General features: G+C 44.9%; 1 protein-coding gene across 1 annotated transcript in view; it reads right to left on the reverse strand.

Moving 5' to 3' along the window:
• Positions 1-9,500: 9,500 nt before the first annotated feature.
• LOC145400472 (PF03932 family protein CutC) overlaps positions 9,501-24,840 on the reverse strand; it is a 55,093-nt gene continuing 39,753 nt past the window's right edge. The window contains exons 5-6 of the mRNA XM_080272989.1: positions 11,277-11,447; positions 9,501-9,869 (exon numbers count right to left, since the gene is read on the reverse strand). Of these exons, the coding sequence (XP_080129115.1) occupies positions 9,752-9,869; positions 11,277-11,447 (289 nt within the window). The 3' untranslated portion in view covers positions 9,501-9,751. The remainder of the gene's footprint in view (positions 9,870-11,276; positions 11,448-24,840) is intronic.

Consider the following 24,840-nt stretch of genomic DNA (forward strand, 5'->3'; position numbering starts at 1 on the left):
AACACTCTAGCAGAGGAGATGGAAAAGAACGGAAAAGAGTGTAACGGGCTGCAAGCACTCGAAGCAACGGGTATCTGCTTTGTGTTGCACCAGTGCTAATGGCATGCACCGGCTCAAGCCTGTTATTGTTTGCTGTGCAAAGCAGCCTTGGTGCCTTCGTGGGGTGATGGATGTCCTTCCAGTTGTGTGGTACCATTTTGTGAAGGCTTGGTTCACAGCCAAGATCTTCAAAGACTGGTTTCACTGGCACTTTGTCAAGGAGGTCATCCATTATCAGACGAAGACACTGGGAATCCCACATGATGAGGTAAAGTCTCTCCTTCTCTTGGACAATGCACCTGCGCATCTGCCCCACAAGGAGTTGGTGGCTGAGAATGGCCGCATTAGGTGCTTGTTTTTCCCACCTAATGCGACTGCTGTCATCCAACCAATGGACCAAGGAGTGATTGTAGCAATGAAGAGGCTGTACCGATGGAAGTTCCTGGACGAGGTGATGGTTGTTCTTGAGGACAAGGATGAACGCAGGGAGGGACAGGACACGCGAGGCCAGTAGACTGTGGAAAACCTTCATTGCTACAACCTCAAGTCAGCCATCTACAAGTGGGCCAGTGCATGGAGGGAAGTCTCTGTCAAGACTCTGGAAGGTGGTTGGTCTCGTCTGCTTCTCGGAGCCGATGTGGTGCACAGCTTTCTAGGTTTTGATGTGGATGACTTCCATGCGCGTCTTTGTGTGGCTGGCGATGAGGTGGATGTGGATGAAGTGAGTGAGTGGTTGGATGACGACGAGGCGATCCTGGGTATCAGATCATGTCTGACACTGAGATTGCATCTTCAGTTGCAGGTATAAGTACCCAGCTTGAAGATTCCGACGAGGACAATGAGGATGATGAGGACTCCTCTCAATGCGCGACTACTCCAGCCATCCCCAAGTTCAGCACAGGGCGGGAATATGTGGAGTTCGTTCAGGACTGCCATGAACACCCGGACTGCGATAGGGAGATGGGGCCCCTGGGACTTGTGGAGAAAGTGCATGCTTTTAGGCAGCGCATCATCAACTGCCAGAATCGCCGTTCCTTACGTCAGCCAATCATTGACACTTTCTTCAGGCCCATTACCCCTGCTGTGCCCAGCCCTGGCTTCACACCACTGCCTCCCCAAGACAGGCCTTCCACCTCCAAGCCACAGCCCAGCACATCAGCCACGGTGGAGTCACTACTGGACATGAGTTCGCAGCTATCTTCGGAGTCGTCTGCAGTGGGCAGTCCATCACCACATCCCAGCGACGTGCTCCTCGGCCGCCTGCAACACCTACTCTCGGACTCTGACGGTGAATAAACAGCAAAAACTCGCCACTAGACCACATGGGAGTTTACAGTGTTGTGCGATGTTAAGAACAGAATGTGCAGTGTTAAGAAATTAGAATTCAGAGTGCAGAGGCTTAAGTGCAGAGTGCTACTGTACACTGGTGAGTTTCAAGTGCAGAGCAAGTAAGAAAAGAATGTACAGTGATAAGAAATTAGAATTCAGAGTGCAAAGGCTTAGGTGCAGAGTCCAACACTGGTGAGTTTCAAGTGCAGCACAAGTCAGAAAAGAATGTGCAGTTTTAAGAAATTAGAATTCAGAGTGCAAAGGATTAAGTGCAGTGCAACACTGGATTACTGTTTGTGCTTCAGGTGCACCTTCGTACTGTCAGAGTCTGGGAGGAGGCGGGTTATTCTTTGCGACAGCCTCTGACGTGTTGTAAGTACCCTGGATGCTGGTGAATATTTTCCATGTTCACCTCAAAATCCTCATTCTTTGGTTCCTTTTCATTTATTTCATGTTCCATTATTTGTGTGAATAGGGTCTTCAATAGCATGTCTGATAGGGAGTTATGTAGATGGTTTTCTGAGTTAGGCTGGGTTAGGGTCCAGAAGTACCTTTCCAGGAGGCATTTTCCCAAAAAAGGCAGAGTATAAGAGAGAAGTGGACGAACGATTGGGCAAATATGAATTGGAGCAGATGGGAGACGTGGAAGGTGTATGTAGGATATTTACAGAAGAAATATGTGCAGCATGTGATGTGGTGTGTGGAAGGAAGAGAAGATGGAGGGGGATGCAAGGAACAGCGTGGTGGACTGAAGAGGTGAGACAGGCTGTGGCACAAAAGAAGAAAGCATACAATGAATGGATGAGAAATAGGGGCGTGGAAGAAGTTGAGAGGCGGAAGAGAGAGTTATATGTAGAAAGAAAGAGAGAGGTGAAAAGATTAGTAAGAGAGAGAAAGAAGAGAGTGGATGAGGAATTTGGAAGGAATTTGAGTGTAAAGTGGAGGGACTGTAAGAAAATGTTCTGGAAAGAGGTGAAAAGAGTAAGACAGGGTGGAAGTGAAGTTAGCAGGGGAGTGAAAGATAAAATTGGTAGATTACTAGTGGAGAAGGGAGAAAAAGTGAGCAGGTGGAGAGAACACTTTAAGGAATTGTTGAACGTAGAGGATGGAAGTAATGCGAGTATAAGTGGCTGGGGAATGGCTGGGAGAAGGAGGGAGGTGAGAAGACAGGAAGAAATCAGTAGGATAGGAGCTGTGGAAGCAATGATGAAAGTTAAATTGGGGAAAGCCCCAGGAATTGATGGCATGTGTGGTGAAATGCTGAAGCATGGGGGAGAGATAGTAGTAGAATGGATGTGGAAGATGTGCAGATTGGCCTGGGAGGAAGGTAGAGTCCCGGAGGATTGGAAGTCAGGTATAATTATTCCCTTGTACAAAGGAAAAGGGGAAAAAGAAGTGTGTGGTAATCATATAGGGGCATTTGTCTTCTTAGTATAATAGGAAAAGTGTATGGTAGGATACTTATTGACCGAGTTAGAGAAAGAACGGAGAAATTAGTTGGAGAAGAACAGGGAGGCTTTAAGAAGGGAAGAGGTTGTGTAGATCAGATATTCATTCTTAGATCTTTAGAGGAAAAGTTTCTAGAGAAGGGAAAGAAGTTGTATGTGGCTTTCATGGATTTGGAGAAAGCATATGACAGGGTGGATAGACAAGGATTGTGGAGTAGATGGGAAGTTGTTGAATGCTGTGAAGAGTATGTACAATGGTGCAAAGGCTGCAGTGCGTGTGGATGGTGAACTAAGTGAATTTTTCTCTTTGAAAGTTGGGTTGAAACAGGGATGTGTTATGTCTCCATGGTTGTTCAATCTGTACATGGATGGGGTAATAAAAGAGGTACAAGGTAGGGTAGTGGATGTTGGAGTGGCCCTGGTGAGAGAGGATAGTGTTTGGAAACTCCCTGTATTGTTGTTTGCAGATGATACTGTGTTGTTGAGTGAAGACAAAGGGGAGCTGCAAGGCTTGGTGGATGAGTTTGGGAGAGTGTGTAAGAAACGGAATCTGAAGGTGAATGTAGGGAAGAGTAAAGTGATGGTCTTTGAGAGAGGTGAAGTCAGTGAATGTACAGCGAGGTTGGATGGTGAGGAATTGGAAAATGTGAGTACGTTTAAGTACTTGGGTAGTGTGATGAGTAAGGATGGAGGTTTGGAGGGTGAAGTGCTTGAAAGGGTACAGCAGGGAAGAAAGGTTGCTGGTTCTTTGAAAGCAGTGATAAGAAACAGGGAAGTGAGCATGGAAGTGAAAAAGTTACTACATGACAGTATTGTGATACCAACTCTAACGTACGGAAGTGAAGCTTGGACGTTGTTGGAAGGACATAAGTCAAGAGTGAGGGCAGTGGAAATGAGTTATTTAAGAGGAGCCTGTGGAGTCACATGGAGAGACAGGCTGATGAATGAGGATATAAAGGAGCGTTGTGGTGTTGATGTGGATGTGATAGGAAGCGTTATGAGGAACACACTGAGGTGGTTTGGCCATGTGGAGAGGATGGAGGGTGAAAGACTTACGAAGAGAGTGTATGTGAGTGAGGTGGAGGGGAGAAGAGGGAGGGGGAGGCCGAGGATGAGATGGAGGGATGGAGTGGAGAGGTATATGAGAGAGGGGGGTGTGAGTTGGGAGCAGGGCAGTGAAATGGTGGGGGACAGGGCGACTTGGAGGTGATTTGTTTGTGGCCACCCCAAATGGGATTGAGGCATCTGACAATAGATTTTCCCAATTCCCAGACAAACCCAATTTCCAGATGTGCCTTTGGCTCTATTACATCAGATATTGGAAGGATTACTGTATTAACAATTTGGTATTTCATTTGGTTTGGATTATGCTTAATTTTACTATTTCAAAATAATTTCATAAAATAAACTCATGTTATATCTAATGCAACAGTAGTTTTCTAAAAGTGGGACACTTAAGTCACAATTAAAAATGCAGGACAGACATAAAAAAAGCAGGACTGTCCTGCCTAAAAGCGGGACTCTGGTCACCTTAATCACAGACAGAGTGAACTTTGGGAGCCAGACAGCATAGCTTTTGTAGAATTTTGTCATCTGACTTCCCATATGTATTTGGTGGATTCTTTAGTGTGTAGAAGGAACATGGCATCTATGATGCCAGTGTGTTTTTATTGGTGGCTAATTGTTGGTAACTTCTCAAGTTTGTGAAGAAGCATGGATTTGTTGGTCTTAAGACTTCCATCTGAGTGTGCCAGGGCAGGTGGGATTGGTGTTATAGGATGCTGAAAAATCATATTGAGGTCAATATTCTCTTGTGTGCTCAAATACAGCAACCTGTCAAAGAGATCTCTGGTGCCTTTAAGTACAACAACTTTCATCTTCGTTTTCAGTTCTAACAACTGGTGGTGAAGCAAAATTTTTAATCTTCTAAGTATTGGCTGCACAAACCTGTCACTGTCTCTGAAGTGGCCATCAAGATATTCCTGGTGCCCTTCATTTCCTTTCTTCAAGCATCCCAGATTATTTTTTATATCATAATTGACTTAACACCTGTCATTATGCGTGGAGATTGTTACCAGTATCTAGCTCAAAAAGGATTCATGGTTCTCTCAATACCTTCAGTCACATTTTTCAGATCTGTATTATCTTAACTGATGCGATAAGGCTTTAGAGGCTGTAAGAGCTGTATGATATGTTGGGCCGCTTGGCGGCTGCATGGGAGAGCAGGGCCCAACCCTCTCGCACTAGAATGTATCTGGAGACAAGTAAAGGGAGGCTTGGCACCCATTGTTTCCCTGAATTCCCTCCTACATGGCGTAGTGATTGGTCCTATCTACATGCCTGCCATGGCTACACGGCTCCCACGCCTGCCCACGTCCACTCCCAGGTCCAGCCATCGACCTGTGGTGCCTCCCGGGTCGTTAAATCTGAACAAAGAGGCCATCTCCACATTGCAGCAGAGCTTGGCATCGCTAATGTCCCAGCAGCAACCCCTGCCAAGGATTCCTGCGTCTGCTGCCCCCAATAAGTGTGAAGCGGAGATGTCTACGGCAGCCTTTTGTTCGTGGAGACGATCCATGGAGTGCTGGCTGAAACTCAATGGCTGGCCACGATCCAGCACATACCTGGTACACTTGTGTTGCATGCCTGCCCTACAGCATTCCCTGGATACCCAGTTTCCCCTAGTGCAGTGGAGCTCCTTATGATCATCAGAGGTGTTGGAAGCCATCAAAAGGATTGTGCTCCAAGTGTCGAACCAGGTAGTTAATTGGAGCAACTTTTTTAGTGGAAATCAGTTACCTAGTGAATCTGTCAGTGCTTATTTTGTGAGATCCATCCAGAGTGCCGCTGACTGCGAGTTTCAGTACCCCATTGCAATGGTGATCTGTTGGAGTACATGCATTTGCAGAAGTTGATTGTGGGTTTGTGTAATCCAGTGCTCAGAAGAGAGGTGATTCAGTTGTGTAGTAAGTTCAGTGATGTGGGTACTTTGTGTAAATATTGCTCTAGGTCTGAGGCAGCCCACAAGGACGCCAGTGTTTGTGGGCTTTTGGGGCAAGAAAGTGTGATGGAGGGCGCTGCGCCTCTGCCAGGCACACTCCAGAGGGAAGAGACTGAGTGTGGCGGGAGTTCACAAGCCCGCTTCTGCGCCTGCCCCACCCTGGAGTCCCAGGGCCTGCCCCTGTCCCAACTGTGGCAGGTCCCACCCAGCAGGAAGGTTGTCATGCCCTGCGAGGTCCCTAGCATGTCACCAGTGTGGTAAAACCAGCCATTTTAAGAAATTGTGTAGGAGCAAAGATAGCCTGCTAGGTGCCGGAATGCAGGCATTAGCAGGTGATACCCAGGAGGTTTCTGGGGCAGTGGTGGTCGCTGACACCAACTCATCAGTCCAGTCTATGCTTTGGGTAACCGTTAACAACCGGTGTGGCAGGAAGTCCTGTCTGGTCCAAGTTGTGGCAGACACCAGGGCACAGGTGTGTGTGTGGCTGGCCTGGCACTCCTAGAGGCTCTTGCCTACAGCCTGTGCTGTTGCAGCATCGGGCTGACTTAAGGGATATGGCAAACATACTTCTGCAGCCATTGGGATCTACCATGTGTGCCATACATTATGACAGCCATTTGACTACCCAGGAGGTCTACTTTGCTGAGTCGGCCCAACAGTGCTACCTCTCATTGCCAGCGTGCAGGGAATTGGGTCTGGTACACCATGACTTCCTGCACCAGTCCCCACTGGTTGCGTCAGTTGCCGCAGGTGACGGCAGCTCCCCAGACCCAGCAGACAACTTGTTGCAGAGGCCTGACACCATGCCCCTGCAGCCATTGGAGGAAAGCATCCCACAGTTGGAAGCATGGCTCCTCTGGCACTTCTCGGCATCCAACTTCAGAACTGACAGGTGCTCCCTCCTAGTCATGTCAGGCGAGCCATACAAGATACACCTGCTTCCAGATGCTGTGCCTTATGCCTGCCACACCCCTGCATCTGTGCCAATACACTGGGAGGTTTAGGTCAAGAATCAGCTGGATGGGGATGTATGAAAGGGCATGAATGAGCCAGTGCCAGTGGGGAAGGCAACTGAGTGTTGCAGGAGGATGGTGGTAGTGACCAAAAAGTCGGGCCACCCATGGCGCCCTGTTGACTTCGAGAAAATGCTGCCTGCCACAGAGAGAGACACCACACCCTAATGGCCTTTGACATGGTTTTAGGCATCCCTCACCACACCTACAAGACGACCACCATTGTATATTGGGGCTTCCATCAGGTGGATCTCAAGGAGTCGAGAAAGAAGTTCACGACGCTTATCATCCCCTGGGGTTGCTACAGGTACCGCAGGACCTCCATGGGACGTTGTACAGCCCCTGACGCATACCTCACAAGGTATGATGACGCCTTTGTGTACGTCCCACGAAAACTTAAATGCATCGATGACACACTACTGTACGATTCATGCGTTGAGGATGCATTTTGGCACACCTATGACTTCTTGGATATGTTGTGCCAAGAACGGCATAACCCTCAAGCCCGAGAAATTCAAGTTCAGTAGAAGGGAAGTAGAGTTCGCCGGGTAGGCCGGGACTTGTACAAGCCCACGGAAGAGAGGCTGGTTGCCATCAAGAATTTCAGTATGCCAGCCACATCCTCCTTAACAGACATCCAGCCTGGCATGGATTTGTTAACCTGTTGGCACCTTTTTTGACCACAGCCGCCATCATGGAATCTATTTGGGAGCTGTGCAAACCCCAGGGCAAGTGGGTGTACTGGGATGACTGCCTACAGGAGAAGTTTTAGCAGGCGAAGGAGGCAGTGTGTCAGTTGGCCAAGGACGGTCTCACCTCTTATAACAAGGACAGACCCACGATCACCATTACGGACTGGAGCAAGGAAGGCATAGGATTTGTGGTTCTTCAGCAGTGCTGCTCTTGCCTGTCGACAGAGACTCCCTTGTGTTGCAAGAACGGTTGGCATCTCATGATCTGCGGCAGCAGACACTTGACGCCAGCTGAAGAGGGATACGCATCTGTGGGGGTTGAAGCATTAGCGGTTGTCTGTTATCTCCCCCGCCTCTTTCTACTCGGATGCCCCAACTTAGTCCTAGTCACCTATCATTGCCCCCTTGTCAGACTCCTAGGAGACAGAGCACTGAAGGACATTATCAGCTCAAAGCTGTTCATCTCGAAGGAAAAAGACTGCAGTACAGGTTCCAGGTGAAATATCTTCCGGGAAAATGAAACTGTGGAGCCAACTTCCTGTCCCACTACCATGCCCTCTGGGCAAGGCCACACACCACAGATGACGCCTTGGCCGACGACCTGGATGTGGCCATGGCTACAGCCACTGTAATTGCTCTCAGCCAGGACAGGTGTATCACCCTGGACGATGCAGCATTCCTCCAAGCTGCGGCCAACAATCCCATTTACTGATTACTCCTCGCCAAAGCGCTTGCAAGTGACTGGCATGTGCAGAGATCACAGGAGACTGCCTGCCTGCATCAGTTCTATGGTGTCAGGGACAGTCTGGCAGTGTCGCACGACATACACATTCAACCAGGGGTCCATCCACCTGGTTATTCCTAAGGCCCTTCTTCACTAAGTGGCGGACAACCTCCATGCTGGTGACCAAGAGCTTGACAGCATGCAAAGAAGAGCAAGGCAGATGGTGTATTGGCCAGGTATGGAGGATGACCTTCAATATTAGAGACTTGTGTGCCACTTGTAATGCCCATGCCATCCCAGGCAGCTGAACAACTTATTCATTTACCAGCACCGGAGTACCCCTTCCAACACAGTTGCTGATTGGCTGCAACTCGACAGTCAAGTGTACCTGGCTTACGCTGACAAACTCACAGCGTGGCTTGGGATTGCCCATTTCCCAGGCGGCAACACCGCCAACAAGCTCATGGTCCAGCTTTGAAAGTACTTCTCATGGTGGGGAGCACCTGAAGGGATCTTCACCAATGGCGGGACCAGCCTTGCCAGCGACGACGTGCCTTCTTCAGATGGTGGGGGATGGAGATGAGTATCTCCTCCGCCCACTACCCACAGTCCAAATGCAGAGCAGAGCTAGCCATAAAGTTTGCCAAGAAGCTGTTACGGATGAACACAGGTGCTGGGGGAAGTCTTGACTATGACAAGATGTCAGCAGCTCTTTTACAATACCTGAACACACCCCTGTGTGGGGTCAACAAATCCCCAGCCCCGCAGGTAATAGGGAGACAGCTGCATGCTGTGGTACCCACGGCCAGGCAGAACTACAAGATGGATATACACTGGTGGCAGGCCCTCCGTGACAGGGAGCTGGCAATGGCAAAATCTCGGTGACATTGTACAGTGCCAGGGAACACCCAAGACCCTTCCTCCATTACTACTGGGCACCCAGGTGTGGGTGCAGAACCAGTCAACCAGACTCTGGGACTGACATGATGCTAAAAAGTGAAAGAAACCTCCATGGGCTCTGGGTCTAACACTCTTAACGTTCATTCTTGTTAAGAATAAGGAAGTATCTGCTGTAGGCCAGTTGAACCATGCTCAACTGCTCCTGTAAAAGTACGACCTTGCTACAAGAATAAGACAGCCTAGTATTCAGGACTGAGACAGATTAATTTTAGGGCAAGCTACAGTTGGTAGAGTACAGCAAAAATTTATGTAAACTGTCATATCAGTATTTATTTTTGAATTGGTTTTATGCACTACCATATCATTTAACTAAGTTGTTTAAACAACATACACTTTCTACTTTATAGCTGTGAATGAGTGAAATATAAATAAGAAAATGTTGATATTTTCCAGTTTTTCATAATGACAATTAATTCTTTTGTTTGAAAATAAAACAGCTAATACAGTACTAAACATTATCTAGGTTTGGATTTGCTTGGAGTTCATAAACTAAAAAAATAAATAAATAAACTTTCAACAACATAATGTACAGGATTTATTTCAAGTTAGTAAGGTGCCATGGCGTGCTTTATGGCACGGACTTCATGTGGACAGGTCACCATAAGAATGTTGTCCTTTCCACTCCCCATTCTGGCTCCAGCACATGCTTCTGCCCCGAATTCTCTGTAATTACAACAACAGATCTTAGCTGTCAAATACAGGCATACATCTCAATTGTCTATACAGGCATGCACTTAACCATATCTCAACAATGACTTTTTTTTTTTTTTTTTTTTTTTTTTCTGGGTACAGGTAACTCCAACTGATTTCATTCTGCCCAGAATGAATAGCTTTGATTGAAGGTGATTTACAGCAACCTTCATCAATGTGGTATTACTACACAACAATTAATCCATTGTAATTGTTAGGTGGGTAGAAAGCTTAGGATGATGAATCTCAGATCAGAAAATTTAATTCAACTTAGGGGAGATCTTGTGGAGAGGTATATGAGAGAGGGAGGGGGTGACTAAGGATGACATTGAGAGATGGAGATGTAAATGAGAGAGGTGGGTGTAAGCTGGTGGGAGGGCAGCGAAATGGCAGGAGACAAGGCAACACTGAGGCGATTCGTTTGAAGCCACCTCTTCTGGGATTGAGGTGTCTGACTATAGACAAACAGATAGATAATATAGATGAATGGGTATAAAGATCAGTTTTTAAACTACAAACATAACTATGCCTGTCTGGCATTTGCGAGAATAAGATATGAAGTTGTTTGTCACTAAGGGTTAAATGACAGTGTTAACTTGTTTTTTAGTAGTATTTTTGGCTTTTATTACATATGATTATGTAATTATACTGGAAAAAAGGAAGCACTTCACACAAAAATAACAAGAGGCCAACACTAAGTGCATTCCTGGAGTACATTAACAGTTCAGGAAAGCCCTTTCTAAGGAATTCTCCTTACAAAAAAGCTTGATATAAACACCACCTACCTAACAGGTACTGGGTAAGTACTGAACTTAGACACAAAGAAGAATATCACAGGGCAAGAATGTTACTGTTGAAACAGTGAGATACAGTTTCCTGCATAAGGGTTTCATAATTTGAATAAAATGACTTAGCTTCAGTCAAAATAATATCCACATGTGACCATGCAACTGTTGTTGTTGTGGTACCATGTTCTCTGAACATGAATCTGTCCGCCCACAGACTAAAGATGTCCTCATCCTGCAATTTACTATCTTCCTTTGGTGGATAGGGAAGGAGTTGAGGAAAGTTTGCTGTTACTGTTTCTGATTAACCATGGACTATCTGGCCAAGCAGACCCATTAACCACAGGTAAGCAGCTGCTTCTATGGGACTGTCCTACAGGTTCAGTATGGTATATATCCCACATAAGGATCCGGCATCCCCTTGTGGTAGATGATGCCACATGAGGGTCATATCAGTGTCCTTCCCATCACAAGATGCAAAGAAATAGGAGGCTGTGGAGATGCCTAGTTATACTGGTGCCACTGTATTGAGGCATTCCTCTTCAGTACAATCATGTAATCAAAGTGCTTAATATACACAACCAAAGTGAAATACCTGCTCACTCTGGCTGAAGCATGACACTCAGTTACTCCGGTCTGGTTCAAAATGCAGGCCACGTTGCTGGAATTTAACCCTGCGCCTGCCATAATTTTGATGCGGCCTCGAGCAGCTGCAACCAGTTTGGTTAAGGTGGCACTTCCTTCCAAAGCAGTTGCCCTCTTACCACTGAAATAAGGAATACAATATGTTTTACTGTAAATATAGACAAATCTTGCACAACACAGTAATATATTGCTACATGGTCTACAATTTTTAAAAGATAAAAAAGATGAAGGAGAGAGCTTACACCATGGGGCACTTAGCTGCAGTGCTCATCTCCGTAACATAGGCCTTGAGCCTGTAGCGGGTTATTCATCCAATAACCTGGATACAAGGCCACTGCATCATCCACGTCACCACAGTTCCCTAGGTACTCAATTTACCTGCCAACCCACAGTGGGTGGATGGACATCTGAGTCAAATGACCCCAGCTGCCCGCACCAGGATTCGAACTCTAGTGCTAATGAGCCAGCAACTTTGCGGTCAGCAATGTTAACCACTCAGCCACTGCTTGGTGGCTGAAAATGAGTGTATAGCCTAATATTCTCTCTCTCTTGAAAGAAAGAAAGAAGGAGGGAAGGACTAGAAGCCTGCAAAAGGTTGTCATTTCCATTATAAAAAAAAAAAAAAAAAAAAAAAATCAAGATTTGTTAATTTGATAGTGCTCGGACACACTGCATTTTATAGACTGGCCATAGGATGAGAGAAGTATAGACTGAGGATGACAGTTCTATGGCTGACCAGTGGCTAACTCTTGCATTAGAGTGCTGAACAGAAAAGGACTGACTGCACTGCTTGACTGGTGCTGCATGCCTGCCATAATGGAGGACGGATTAAGCGGACAGTCATCATGAGCCAGTTGCCTTATATCACAAAAAAGACAGGTCTTGTCTCTACTCTGTGCTTGGGGAGATAATGTGTTACAAGGAATGCTGCCAAGGACCAGGCTTTCAGAATCAGCTGTGGTTGTCTTGCATACCTGAGTATTTTGAATATCCATTATTGCTATTCAGTGACAATTACCTTTCCTGGACACTGCCATGCATTGCAGCATTATCTGTCATAAATCAGTCTTGCTGCTGTTAGAAATTACATCTCAATTGTTTGACACTATAATGAAAAAATTTAATAGCACAAATGGACACATTCAGGTTATGCCTTGTATATAACACATTACAGGCAGTCCATTAATGTAACAGTGACAAAGCACATGCCAAGTTTGAGGGAAAAAAAAAAAAAAAAAAGGGAAAGGTGGACCAATATTGAACAGGTAAAAGAGAACATGGGCCAGGCCTTCCTTATACAGTAAAATGAGGCTGGCTGCTGCTAAAGCATGCAAGTTTGAAATGTTAAGGAATATATGTGTGGACTGTGTAGGTTCGATACAGTGAACTGAGATTCATGAGGGATGTGGAATGAAGAAATAGTGATCAAAGAAGAGTATGTGTTTAGGTATGTGGTATGGTAATAGTAAGAGAATGGATATGAATATGAAAAAAAAAAAAAAAATTAAATATGATGCCATGTGTCCTTCTAAGAATTACCCACATTAAGGTTGGCCATGGAAAAGCAAATATTTTTCTATGACCTGGAGGCTTTTTCAAGTGCATACACCAGAAAATTTCTGACCAATAGTTGATGGAAACAGGGAGGAAAAGAAATTACTGATGTTCAATAAGGTTTATATTCAGTGAGTAAAGGAAGAGGATAATCACAGACTCAGACATAAAGAAATGACAATGATAAGATGGATGTGTACTGCATCCTTGAATGTGAAGCGTGGGGGGACTAGGTTTACAATTGGAGAGTTTAGAGGAAGAATGGGACTGGAGTGTATTGATGCTGTAATAAGGAGGGGCAGATTGAGATGGTTTGGGCATGTGAAGAGCATGGAGGATGATAACTGGATGCAGAAGGTGTGAAGTGTGAACATCAGAGATAGGGTTGCAAGATGCAGACTGAAAAAGACTTGGGATGAGGTCATAGTATGTCATCTCATGGATAAAAGCCTGAATAGAGAGGCTGCCAGAGATTGAACAACATGGACAGGTGCCTTTAGGTGGCCAGGGTCGATGCATGGAAGCAATTTGGAACCTTTATAAACAATACGAAATGACTCCTAATTTAGTGTACCTGTGGCTGGATTTATAGTCATAATTCTTGTTAGGTGAAGACGAAGGGAAGCTGCAAAGCTTGATGGATGAGTCTGGGAGAGTGTGTGAGATAAGGAATCTAAAGGTGAATGAAGGGAAGAGTAAAGTGATGGTCTTTGAGAGAGGTGTAGTCAGTGAATGTACAGTGAGGTTAGACGGTGAGGAAATGGAAAATGTGAGTACGTTTAAGTACTTGGGTACTGTGATGAGTAAGGATGGAAGTTTGGAGGGTGAAGTGCTTGAAAGGGTACAACAACGAAGAAAGGTTGCTGGTTCCTTGAAAGCAGTGATAAGAAACAGGGAAGTGAGCATGGATGTGAAAAAATTACTACATGACAGTATTGTGATACCAACTCTAACGTATGGAAGTGAAACTTGGATGTTGTTGGAGGGACACAGGTCAAGAGTGACAGCAGTGGAAATGAGTTATTTAAGAGGAGCCTGTGGAGTCACATGGAGAGACAGGCTGACAAATGAGGATATAAAGGAGCGTTGTGGTGTGGATGTGGATGTGATAGGAAGTGTTAGGAGGAACACACTGAGGTGGTTTGGCCATGTGGAGAGGATGGAGGGTGAGAGATTGACGAGGAGAGTGTATATGAATGAGGTGGAGGGGGGGAGAGGGTGGAGGAGGACGAGGATGAGATGGAGGGATGGAGTGGAGAGGTATATGAGAGAGGGGGGTGGGAGTTGGGAGCAGGGCAGTGAAATGGCGGGGGACAGGACAACATGGAGGCAATTTGTTTGTGGCCACCCCGTACAGGATTAAGGCATCTGGCAATAGACAGATAGAAAGGTTCATTCACCTCAACCTGGCCTAGATTTTTGCCCCTTTGCAGCTTATTTTTGCATAGCTTAGTGACAAAAATAGACACTGCTAAGACTTTACATCCTTTCCATAGCTCTTACTTCATGGCTAGCATCATATTCTGGTACTGCAGAGCATTCAAGAAAGAGACAGCAATTTTAGGCCACATCCGAGTAGTAAAAGAGTACAGTATACTATACAGTAGTTATCAAGGTTGTAGGCACACATCCTTCTTAAAGGAGCATTTTTAACTGAGTTGGTTGCTCTAGTTGCCAGGTGCAGTTGCTGTTGCGTAACCCCGGCCTGTGGCCGCGCAGACTCATCCACCAAATGGGTAAGCAACTGCTTCTGTGGGCCATCCCACAGGGAAGCCAATGTTTAGGAATCTAGCATCCCCTTAGGCTACATAGCACCTCACCACGGTCGGATCAAGGTGACTTCTGCTGAATCTTTCATCATCATCATCATCATCATCATCATCTCCATCCGGACCTCCTTTCCCATCCTAGGGCAGGGTGAGGAGTAGCAACGTCCAGACAGCCCAAGTTTGCCCAGTCCAATAGGCCGCACTTCCATTAGCTCATCATTCAAGCCCCCAGAATCCTGGCTCTATTGGATATGCCAGAAACATTCACCACATTCTGTAGCTTTACATAAACATATCTAAGAATTAATCCAGATGCTGTCGTGTTAAAAAGGGGTGCCAAATACCTGATCATGCACTTCTTCCCACAGCATTCATCCAGACAGCTCTATCTCTTGTTAGTCCCCCTAGCCTCACCAACTTCCATACCTCTCTTCCTCACACACTCATCACCATATCCTTCCACCTTCTCCTTGGCCTACCTCGCCTCCTCCCTCCTTCAGATTCGCTCAGATATACCTTTTTCACCACTCTATTGTTATCCATTCTCTCCACATGACCATACCATCTGAGTACACTCTCTTTAGTTCTGGTGTCCACAAACTGCCTCAATCGACATCCCTCACAAATAACATTATTTTGTATCCTAGCCACTCTCTGTACCCCACATACATTTCTCAGCAGTCCCATCTCCACTGTTCTCACTATTGACTTTTCATTTTCACGTCACACCCTAGTCTCACATCCATATGTTAAAGTAAGCCTCATGCAGTGGCAACACACAAGCCTCTGTTTCTTATCAAGGCCTCATAGCACTGGGGTGAAAATAATCTTGTTTTTAATGCATCAAAGACTCAGTTCTTTCACCTATCAACCTGACAAAATCTTCCACAGGAGTACCCACTAATGTTTAATAATATACAGCTCAATCCTGCATCATCCTTGAACATGCTTGGGATTTCATTCACTCAGGACTTATCTTGGAAAGATCATATTACATCTCTTGTAAAACCTGCTGCCAAGAGATTAGGTGTGCTAAGCTGACTCCATATCTTCTTTACCTCTGCACAGTTGTTGACTTTATACACGGGTTTTATCCACCCCTGTGTAGAGTACAACTCATGTGTGCCCGGAATCATGCTAAGTCTGTTCTTCGCTCTACTAAAAATAATTTCATCCATACTAAAAGCTCTCAACTCTCCAACTCGAATTCTTCCCGCTCCTTCTGGCACCTTGCCAAAAATCTTTCTAACAACTTTACCTCATCATCCTTCCCTCCTCTTTTCTACTCTGATGGTTCTGTAGCTATTTCTTCTACTGATAAGGCAGATCTCTTCGCACAGACTTTCTCCTCCAATTCCACCTTAGACGATTCCGGTGCTGTTCCTCCATCACTTCCCCCCTCTGACTTCCTCATGGCTGACATTAAAATTTCTTCAGTTGATGTATTTTCTGCCATCACTGGCCTCAGTACTAACAAGGCATATGGGCCTGATGGGGTCCCTCCTGTTGTTCTCAAGAACTGTGCTTCTGTGCTTACACCCTGCCTAGGCAAACTCTTTCGCCTTTGTCTGTCAACTTGTACCTTTCCTTCTTGCTGGAAGTTTGCTCTCATTCAGCCAGTCCCAAAGAAGGGTGACCACTCCCAACCCTCCAACTATCGTCCAATTGCTTTAACGTCCTGTATTTCAAAAGTTTTCAAGTCAATTCTCAATAGAAAAATTTTAAGGCATCTTTCCTATCACAACCTTCTTTCCGATCGTCAGTATGGGTTCCGTCAGGGACGCTCCACTGGCGATCTTCTCACCTACCTTTCAGACTCTTGGTCATCCTCCTTTCGGGACTTTGGTGAAAGCTTTGCCATTGCACTTGACATCTCAAAGGCTTTCGATCGAGTCTGGCATAAATCTTTAATTTCCAAACTGCCCTCCTACTGTTTCTATCCTTCTATCTGTGCCTTCATCACTAGCTTCCTTTCTGGTCGTTCTATAGCCACTGTTGTAGACAGCCATCATTCTTCTCCTACATCTATCAACAGTGGTGTTCCTCAGGGCTCTGTCCTATCACCAACTCTCTTCCTTTTATTCATCAATGATCTTCTAAGCTGTACATCTAACCCAATCCACTCATACGCTGATGACTCCACCCTTCACCTTTCCATTCGGTTCCCGCAACGCCCATCTCAACAGTTACTTCAACAAACAAGGGATGAGGCTATGGCACACCTAATGTCTGACTTGGCTTGTATCTCTGACTGGGGTAAAAATAATATGGTTGTTTTTAATGCATCTAAGACTCAGTTCTTACACCTATCAACCCGACAAAATCTTCCACAGGTATACCCACTAATGTTTAATAATATTCAGCTTAATCCTGCATCATCCTTGAACATGCATGGGGTTTCATTTACTCGGGACTTATCTTGGAAAGATCATATTACATCTCTTTTAAAAACTGCTTCCAAGAGATTGGGTGTGCTAAGCCGTCTCCGCTCTTTCTTTACCCCTGCACAATTGTTGACTCTATACAGGGGTTTTATCCGCCCCTGTGTGGAGTACAACTCTCATGTGTGGGGAGGCTCCCCACATACAGCTCTTCTCAATAGGGTGGAGTCAAAGGCTTTTCGTCTCATTAACTCTCCTCCTCTTACTGACTCCCTTCAACCTCTGTCTCTTCGCCGCACTGTTGCATCTTTATCTCTTTTCTATCGCTACTTTAATGGTCACTGCTCCTCTGAACTGTCTGCTTGCATTCCTCCACCTCTACGACGGGCGCGTAGCACCCGTCTGGCAGCAAATTCTCATCCCTTTTCTGTCCAACTCTCTAATGCAAGAGTTAACCGTTACTCCCAGTCTTTCATTTATGCAACAGGTCAGCTCTGGAACTGTCTCCCTCTGTCTGTATTTCCTGCTGCCTATGATCTCCAGTCTTTCAAACGCAGTGTGTCCAGGCATCTCAAAATGATTGGATCTTGAATTTGGCTCTCTATTGTGTTTTGTTTTTCTCTTGGAGGGAACTGTTACTGCGGGCTCATGGCCTTTGGTTCCTTCTTCCTCGCATAAAAAAAAAAAACAGCTCTTCTCAATAGGGTGGAGCCAAAGGCTTTTGGTCTCATTAACTCTTAACTTTCCTTCTCTTACTGGCTTCCTTCAACCTCTGTCTCTTCACCGCACTGTTGCATCTTTATCTCTTTTCTATCGTTACTTCAATGGTCATTGCTCCTCTGAACTGTCTGCTTGCATCCCTCCACATCTACGATGGGCACGTACCACCAGTCTAGCAACAAACTCTCATCCCTTTTCTGTCCAACTCTGTAATGCAAGAGTTAACCGTTACTCCCAGTGCTTCATTTATGCAACGGTTGAACTCAGGAACTGTCTCCCTCTGTCTGTATTTCCTGCTTTCTATGATCTCCAGTCTTTCAAACGCAGTGTGTCCAGGCGTCTCGAAATGAACAGATCTTGAATTTGGCTCTCTTTTGTATTGTTTTTATTTTTTATCTTGGAAGGAACAGTTTGTGGGCTCCTGGCCTTTGGTTCCTTCTTCCATGGATAGAAAAAAAAAAAAAAAACTAATTTCCTTCCTTGTGTCACTCTACTGTACTTTCCACTTTTTTTTCACATTTTTGTCTTTTCTATCACTATTCCTAGGTATTTGAACTCTCTCACCAATTCCAGTCTCTCTCCATTCGCTGTAACATCTTACTGGAAGTCATCTTCTCTCTCAGTAATCATCACTTTGCTCTTTTCTATATTTACTCAAGGCACGACGCTCACAGACATCAGCCAAACTCTGCACTAGTCTACCAAGTTCTTGTCAGTATTTGCAAGTAGTACTGCATCATCAGTATACAGCAAAGTTGAGATATTCCATCCATCACCATTCATTACCAACGGCATCGCTCTTTCCATTACTCATGTTTTTACCTCCTTCATCACCCCATCCATATATATACTGAACAACAATGGGGACATCACACAACCTTATCACACACCCACACCAATCATGAACCATTCACATAGATGCCCATTTACCCTTACACATGCTTCACTACCATCATAAAAACTCTTGACAGCAAGTAGCAGCTTACAATCTGCACCATACATGCGCAAAACCTTCCACAATCCTTCCCTGTCCACTTTGTCGTATGTTTTTTCCAGAAATATGAATGCCGTAAACACCTTATGGTCCTTCTCAAATGCCTTCTCCACTGTCTCTCTAACTGCAAATATTTGATCCACACATCCTCTGCCACTCCTAAAACCACCCTGTTCATCACTCATAGGACTTCTGATATCTCTCTTACACTCTCAATAATAATTTTTCCATATACCTTGCCTACCACACTCAATAAACATATGCCACAATAATTCTTGCATTCACTCTGCACGCCTTTATTTTTGTTCAGGGGTACAACCACAGTCTTTTTACACTCTGCTGGCACAGTTTCATTCATCCATGCTTTCTTACTTATCTCTAACAAGCACTTCATTCTGCTCTCCCCAGTACACTTAATCATCTCTGCATACACCTCATCAATCCCAGCTGCTTTCCCATTTTTCAGCCGCTTCACAGCATTCCTCATCTGTGCGAGTGTCAATTTTCCTGGCGCAGCATTCCTTCCCTGCACACCCCCAAAACCAGTCATGTTTACAGTGGCTCTGCTCTCTTTGTTCCCATTCATCAGGCTTTCAAAATATCCTTTCCATCTGGTCCTTACTTCATCCCCATGGGTTAATAATCTACCACTTACAAGTTTCACACTTTCACATTTCTTTCTGCTGTCGCGTCTACATTTCTGCATCTCTTTCCAGAATAACTTCCTATTTAAAGGGTAATTTGCATTCATTTTTCTTCCTAGATCATCATTTACCTCCTCCTTTTTCTTCTTCACTAGTCTCTTTATGTGCTTCTTGCTCTCAATATATTCAGTTCTTGTTCAAGTGAACCTCTGCCCTGTAACCACTCTAGCCACTTCTTCCTGTTTTCCTCTACTTCTCTCTTAACCTCTTCATCCCACCATGCCATACCTTTTTTCTTTGTTGTTACTCTTGCCACACCACACACCGCTTTAGCATTCCTAACTAGGCAATCCCTATATGCATTCCACAGGATGTTCAGGTCCATTTCATTCCAATTCACTGATTCTAACTCCTCACCTACTTTGGTCCTGTATTCATTTGCCATTTTTTTGATCCTCAGCTTCTTGGTTTTCAGTCTTTCTCCCTGACTGCTCCTCTCTCTCTCTCCTGGTCCACCTCACTCCTCGTAGCTTGACCATGCATACCACAATCATATGATCTGACAGACCTCCACATCGTCCTCTCACGACCCTCGTATCGGCAATCATTTCCATCATCGACCTTTCTATGAGCACATAATCAGTCAGGCTCCTTTTAACATGATCCCCATTCCCTGTATACCATGTATATTTATGTGCATCTTTGTGTTTGAAATCCAAGTTACAAATGCACAATCTCTTTTCTTGACATATCCTTCAGTCGTTTCTGATTATAATTTTTTCCTGGTACGCCATTACAACCCATTAAGTCATCCTCAGGACCAGTGCCTACTCTTCCATTCATGTCACCCATTACAATCACTTTATAACTCCCTGGCATTTCTCCCATTGCTTCATCCAGCTCATCCCAAAACCTGTCTTTATCATTCCTGTCATCACACAGTGCATATGCTACAATCTCAGCCATTTTCACCTTCTTAATCTTGAACTTGACATACATACATCTCTAGCTGACACATTTGTAATCTCTCATTCCACTCTGCCACACCTGATTCATCAACAAAGCAATTCCTTCCTTTTATCTTTCTTGACCATTCATGCCTGACCTCACACACTTTACACTCTCCCGCTCCTCTGCATCACACTCTTTCATCTTTGTTTCACACAATGCCATCACAGCATATCTTGCACTCTTGAACACATTCACCACTTCCACCCTCTTGCTTTCCTCATTCACACCTCTCACTTTCCTCATGGCCATGTGAATCTGCCCATTTGGTTGGGGCCCTGGGCAGGTATTGGGCACTCTAAGGCTCTCTGCAACGACTGTCATGATGAAGTGATTTTTGATAGGAGAATCTAGGGGACACTTAACCCCACCAAAAACCCTGGTTATGTGGTTACCCCCCAGCATAGTAAATGGTTTCCTGGGTAGAGACCATAAGGCCTGCATTGAGTGAGTGGATGATGGGCACCCCCATCTACCACAAATTATTTTACGAATCATTTTAAATCATTAATAAACAAGAAGACAACACACCATTAGGTTTAGTCAGGCAGCATTCAGACACCAGTATTACCATCGTCTGCCTCACCATTAGTTAGCACTAAAAGTTTTCCCTCATTCATATGGGAAACAGGTAGATGGAAGTCACTTTAATGATTTATGACAGTACCAGACAGTGTAATGTGAACTGATAAATATGCACACAATGTCACTATATCACAGACACACTAAAATTACTCTTTGTGTTTTGATAGATTTCCTCTTCTAATGCTTTTCCATCCATCATTCAAGTTTTTATAGTACTATCAAAATTATAGTGGTCCATGGTTAGGCTCCTCAGTTCAGACATTTAAGGTGATTGTGACCACTTGCTCATTCTTAAGTCATATTATGCAATTATGTGAGCAATAAACAACAAGTATCCTTCAGATTCAAACCCTTAACTCATGAACTCATGTGTAGCCACAGCAGTTTCAAGGTGCACTGTGACACAGCGCCAGTGTTGGAATGAAAATTTAATTCTCCGTGCTTTGTTTTTGCACAGATGGTTGATGAATGACTTGAAATATGTCACATGAAAGCCTCTGAAGCCCTTTCAGCCATGCACAGCCTACCCTACAGGTGCCTCATTAGTCACTGTTTCGTATGAAGGAAGGTCAAAATCCATCCAACCAAACTTCAAAAATTCACCAAAAAGTTACAATAATGAGAGAGCTGCTGTCATGAACAATTACAGGGTTTAGTTGCTGCCATGCCTGCAAATGAAGTTTGTATTATACAGTACTCTATATGAATAATATCACAAGTTTTTGTGCTGTAACTGAAAAGCTGTAAACATATTTTGAGTGCTAGCTAATTCCTTTGTAAGAAATGGCACTTCTGAAAACAAAAGACTTCATCCATCCATCATCCAAACCTACATTGCCCCATGAGGAGCGTAGGAGCCCGGGGCTAAGCAGTTGGTCCCGACATTTAAGATGAGAGTGACCAGCCTCACTCATCCCTGAGTGGCATTACATGAGCAATCAACCCCAACCATCCCTTGGATATAAACCTTCACCAGCTCAATTCGATTGGAGCACAATAATTACTCACTAAACCACCAGGTGCCAAAATTTGGTTATATGGTTACCACCCAGCATAGTAAATGGTTTCCTGATGTACAGGAAACCATTTGGCTTGTCACTCAGTGTAGAGTCACCCACCGGAAGAAGGAAGAGGAGAGAATGAAGGAAAGAACGACAGAAGAGGGAGTGTAAAGTTACCTGTAGGCAGAAGGACAAGGAAAGAATGAAGTAAACGAAGACAGAAGAGGATGGAAGGAAAGAAGGATGGAGGAGAGGAAAGGGCAGACACCTGACAGCAGCATTACATCGAGTGAGTGGATGGTGAGCGCCCCCACCTACCACAAACAAAAGACTTGAATATTTAATAATATTATCCACTCATAGTGCTGCCTTTAGGTGACTCATAGACTGAGTGACAAGTCAAATGGTTTCTTGGAACACAGGAAGCTATTTATGCCACTGGGTGGTAACTACATAACCAAATGACACCTGTGGTTTAGTAAGTCCTGTGGTCCAGTAAGTTTACTCGAACTGGATGGAACCTGTAAGGGTTTCCATCTGAGGAGTGGTTGGGGTTTATTGCTTACATAATGCCACTCAGGGACAAAGTGAGGCTGCCTACCCTTACCTTAAATGCTGAAAATGAGTAGCCTAGCCCTGGACCTCTACACTCCTGATGAGGTAAAAAAAAAAAAAAAAGGACGTGATGGTGGATGGGTGGATTATTTTTATTATTATTATTATTGGTGAGGATATGGAGAATATGAGTGCATTCAAGTACTTGGGTAGTGTAATCAGTAAGGATGGAACTTTGGGGGATGAAGTACGTGAAAGGGTACAGCATGGAAGGAAGGTTGTTGGTACACTGAAAGCAGTGATGAGAAATAGGGAGGTGAGTATGGAAGTTAAGAAGTCACTCCATGATGGTATTGTGATCCCTACCCTGACGTATGGAAGCGAGGCGTGGACCTTGCAAGAGGGGAACAAGTTAAGAGTGAGAGCAGTGGAAATGAGTTACTTGACAGGAGCATGTGGAGTGACGTGGAGAGACAGGTTGACAAATAAAGAAGTGAAGGAACGTTGTGGGGTAGATGTGGATGTGGTTGAGAAGATTAGGAGAAATACACTGAGGTGGTTTGGACATGTGGAGAGAATGGAGAATGAAAGACTGACTAAGAGGGTGTATGTAGGTGAGGTGGAGGGAGGGAGAGGGAGGGGTAGACCGAGGATGAGGTGGAGGGATGGAGTAGAGAGGTATATTAGGGAGGGGGGGGGTGAGTTGGGGGGAGGGTAGTCAAATGGTGGGTGACAGAGCGACTTGGAGGCGTTTTGTCTCCGGCCACCCTTTGCTGGATTAGGGCGTCGGGCTATAGATAGATAGATAGATTATTGGTTGACTATCTGCTACCTGGTGAAAAGGGAATATATCCCTGACCTTGAAGTTGGGTGCATGGTAAGCAAAGAGAAATGATGAATAGAGTTTCTGAGGAAGAGAAAACCAGTGTATATGGTACGAGTATGAGTGTGACCAAGACGTGGATGAATAAATTATAGTACAGTACTTTTGTAAATGCACATGGAGAAGCTTACAACAAATTAATCTCATTGGGAATATTTTTGTATGAATCACTGCATGTGAGGAGGAACTACAAGGAGCTATCCAAAATTTTCCGGATTAGGATCACGACACCTAAACAGGTTGTAGTAGCACGATGTGCCTCTAGGTGGCAGTACTAACTTGCACTGTGAGTCAGTGTGCCACGCAGCGTAGAGCTAGGTGGATGCGGGAATTAGTGACATTCATTTGTTTGCTGTCGTGCACCTGTCACCTGGCAATTTTCAAGATGGATATAAACAAGGAACAGCAAATTTGCATCAAATTTTGTGTGAATCTTGGAGGAAAATACAACAGAGACCCTGGCAATGATTCAACAAGTACTTGGTGAGTAACCTCTTGGTCGGACACAGGTGTTTCAGTGGCATTCATGGTTCAAGGCTGGTCGAACATCAGCCAACGACGATGACCACACAGGGAGGCCCTCAACCAGCATAACTCCTCACAAAAATTCAACAGCTTGTCTTTGAGGATCAACATCAGAGCATTAAAAGTGTTTGGGAGGAGGTGGGAATTGGTTATGGTACACGTCAGTGGATTCTCACTGAAGAACTGGGCATGCACCGCATCGCAGCCAAATTTGTCCCCAGGTGGCTGATGGCTGACCAAATGCGGCAATGTGTCGATGTCTGTACTAAGCTTCTTGGACAAGCCTCAGAAGACGAATCCTTCTTGTCCAGGCCACCTGTGACTTCTTTCTGTTCCCAAAAATGAAGATCAAGCTGAAGGGGCATCGTTTTGGTACCACTGAGGACATCCAGAGGAATAACAGGTGGTGCTTGACACTCATTGAAAAGGACTTCCAGGGAGAGTTCTAGTAGTGGAGGAAGTGCTGGGACCAGCGTATCAATGCACAAGAGAACTGCTTTGAGGGTGATGGCAGCCAGTAGGAGCTATGGTGAGTTTTCAGTTTTATATAGCATTAGTCAGGAAATTTGCACTTTGTAAGAATTTTAAAACTTAAATGATGAGTGAATGGCTCTATCGGCCATTTTACTGGGTACTTAGTTGACACTGCTCTTATTTCTAAGCTCATTTCCATTTCTGGATGCTACCCAGCCCATTTATTAGCTGGAAGCAAGATCTGGATGAATGTTGCACCAGCCATAATCACGCACATGGTGACGTGGCCTACTCTCTAACAACAACATCCTGGATGCCTCGAATTACAATGCCACTATGAGAATGGAAAAACCCATCCCATCTACATTATTATCCTTTCCACCACATCCCCTTGGACTGAGGCCTGGGCAGAGAGGACATA

This window comes from Coenobita brevimanus, chromosome 52 (genome assembly GCF_032717465.1).
Source record: "Coenobita brevimanus isolate Jiangsu-jjx chromosome 52, ASM3271746v2, whole genome shotgun sequence".
Classification (NCBI taxonomy): Eukaryota; Metazoa; Arthropoda; class Malacostraca; order Decapoda; family Coenobitidae; genus Coenobita; species Coenobita brevimanus.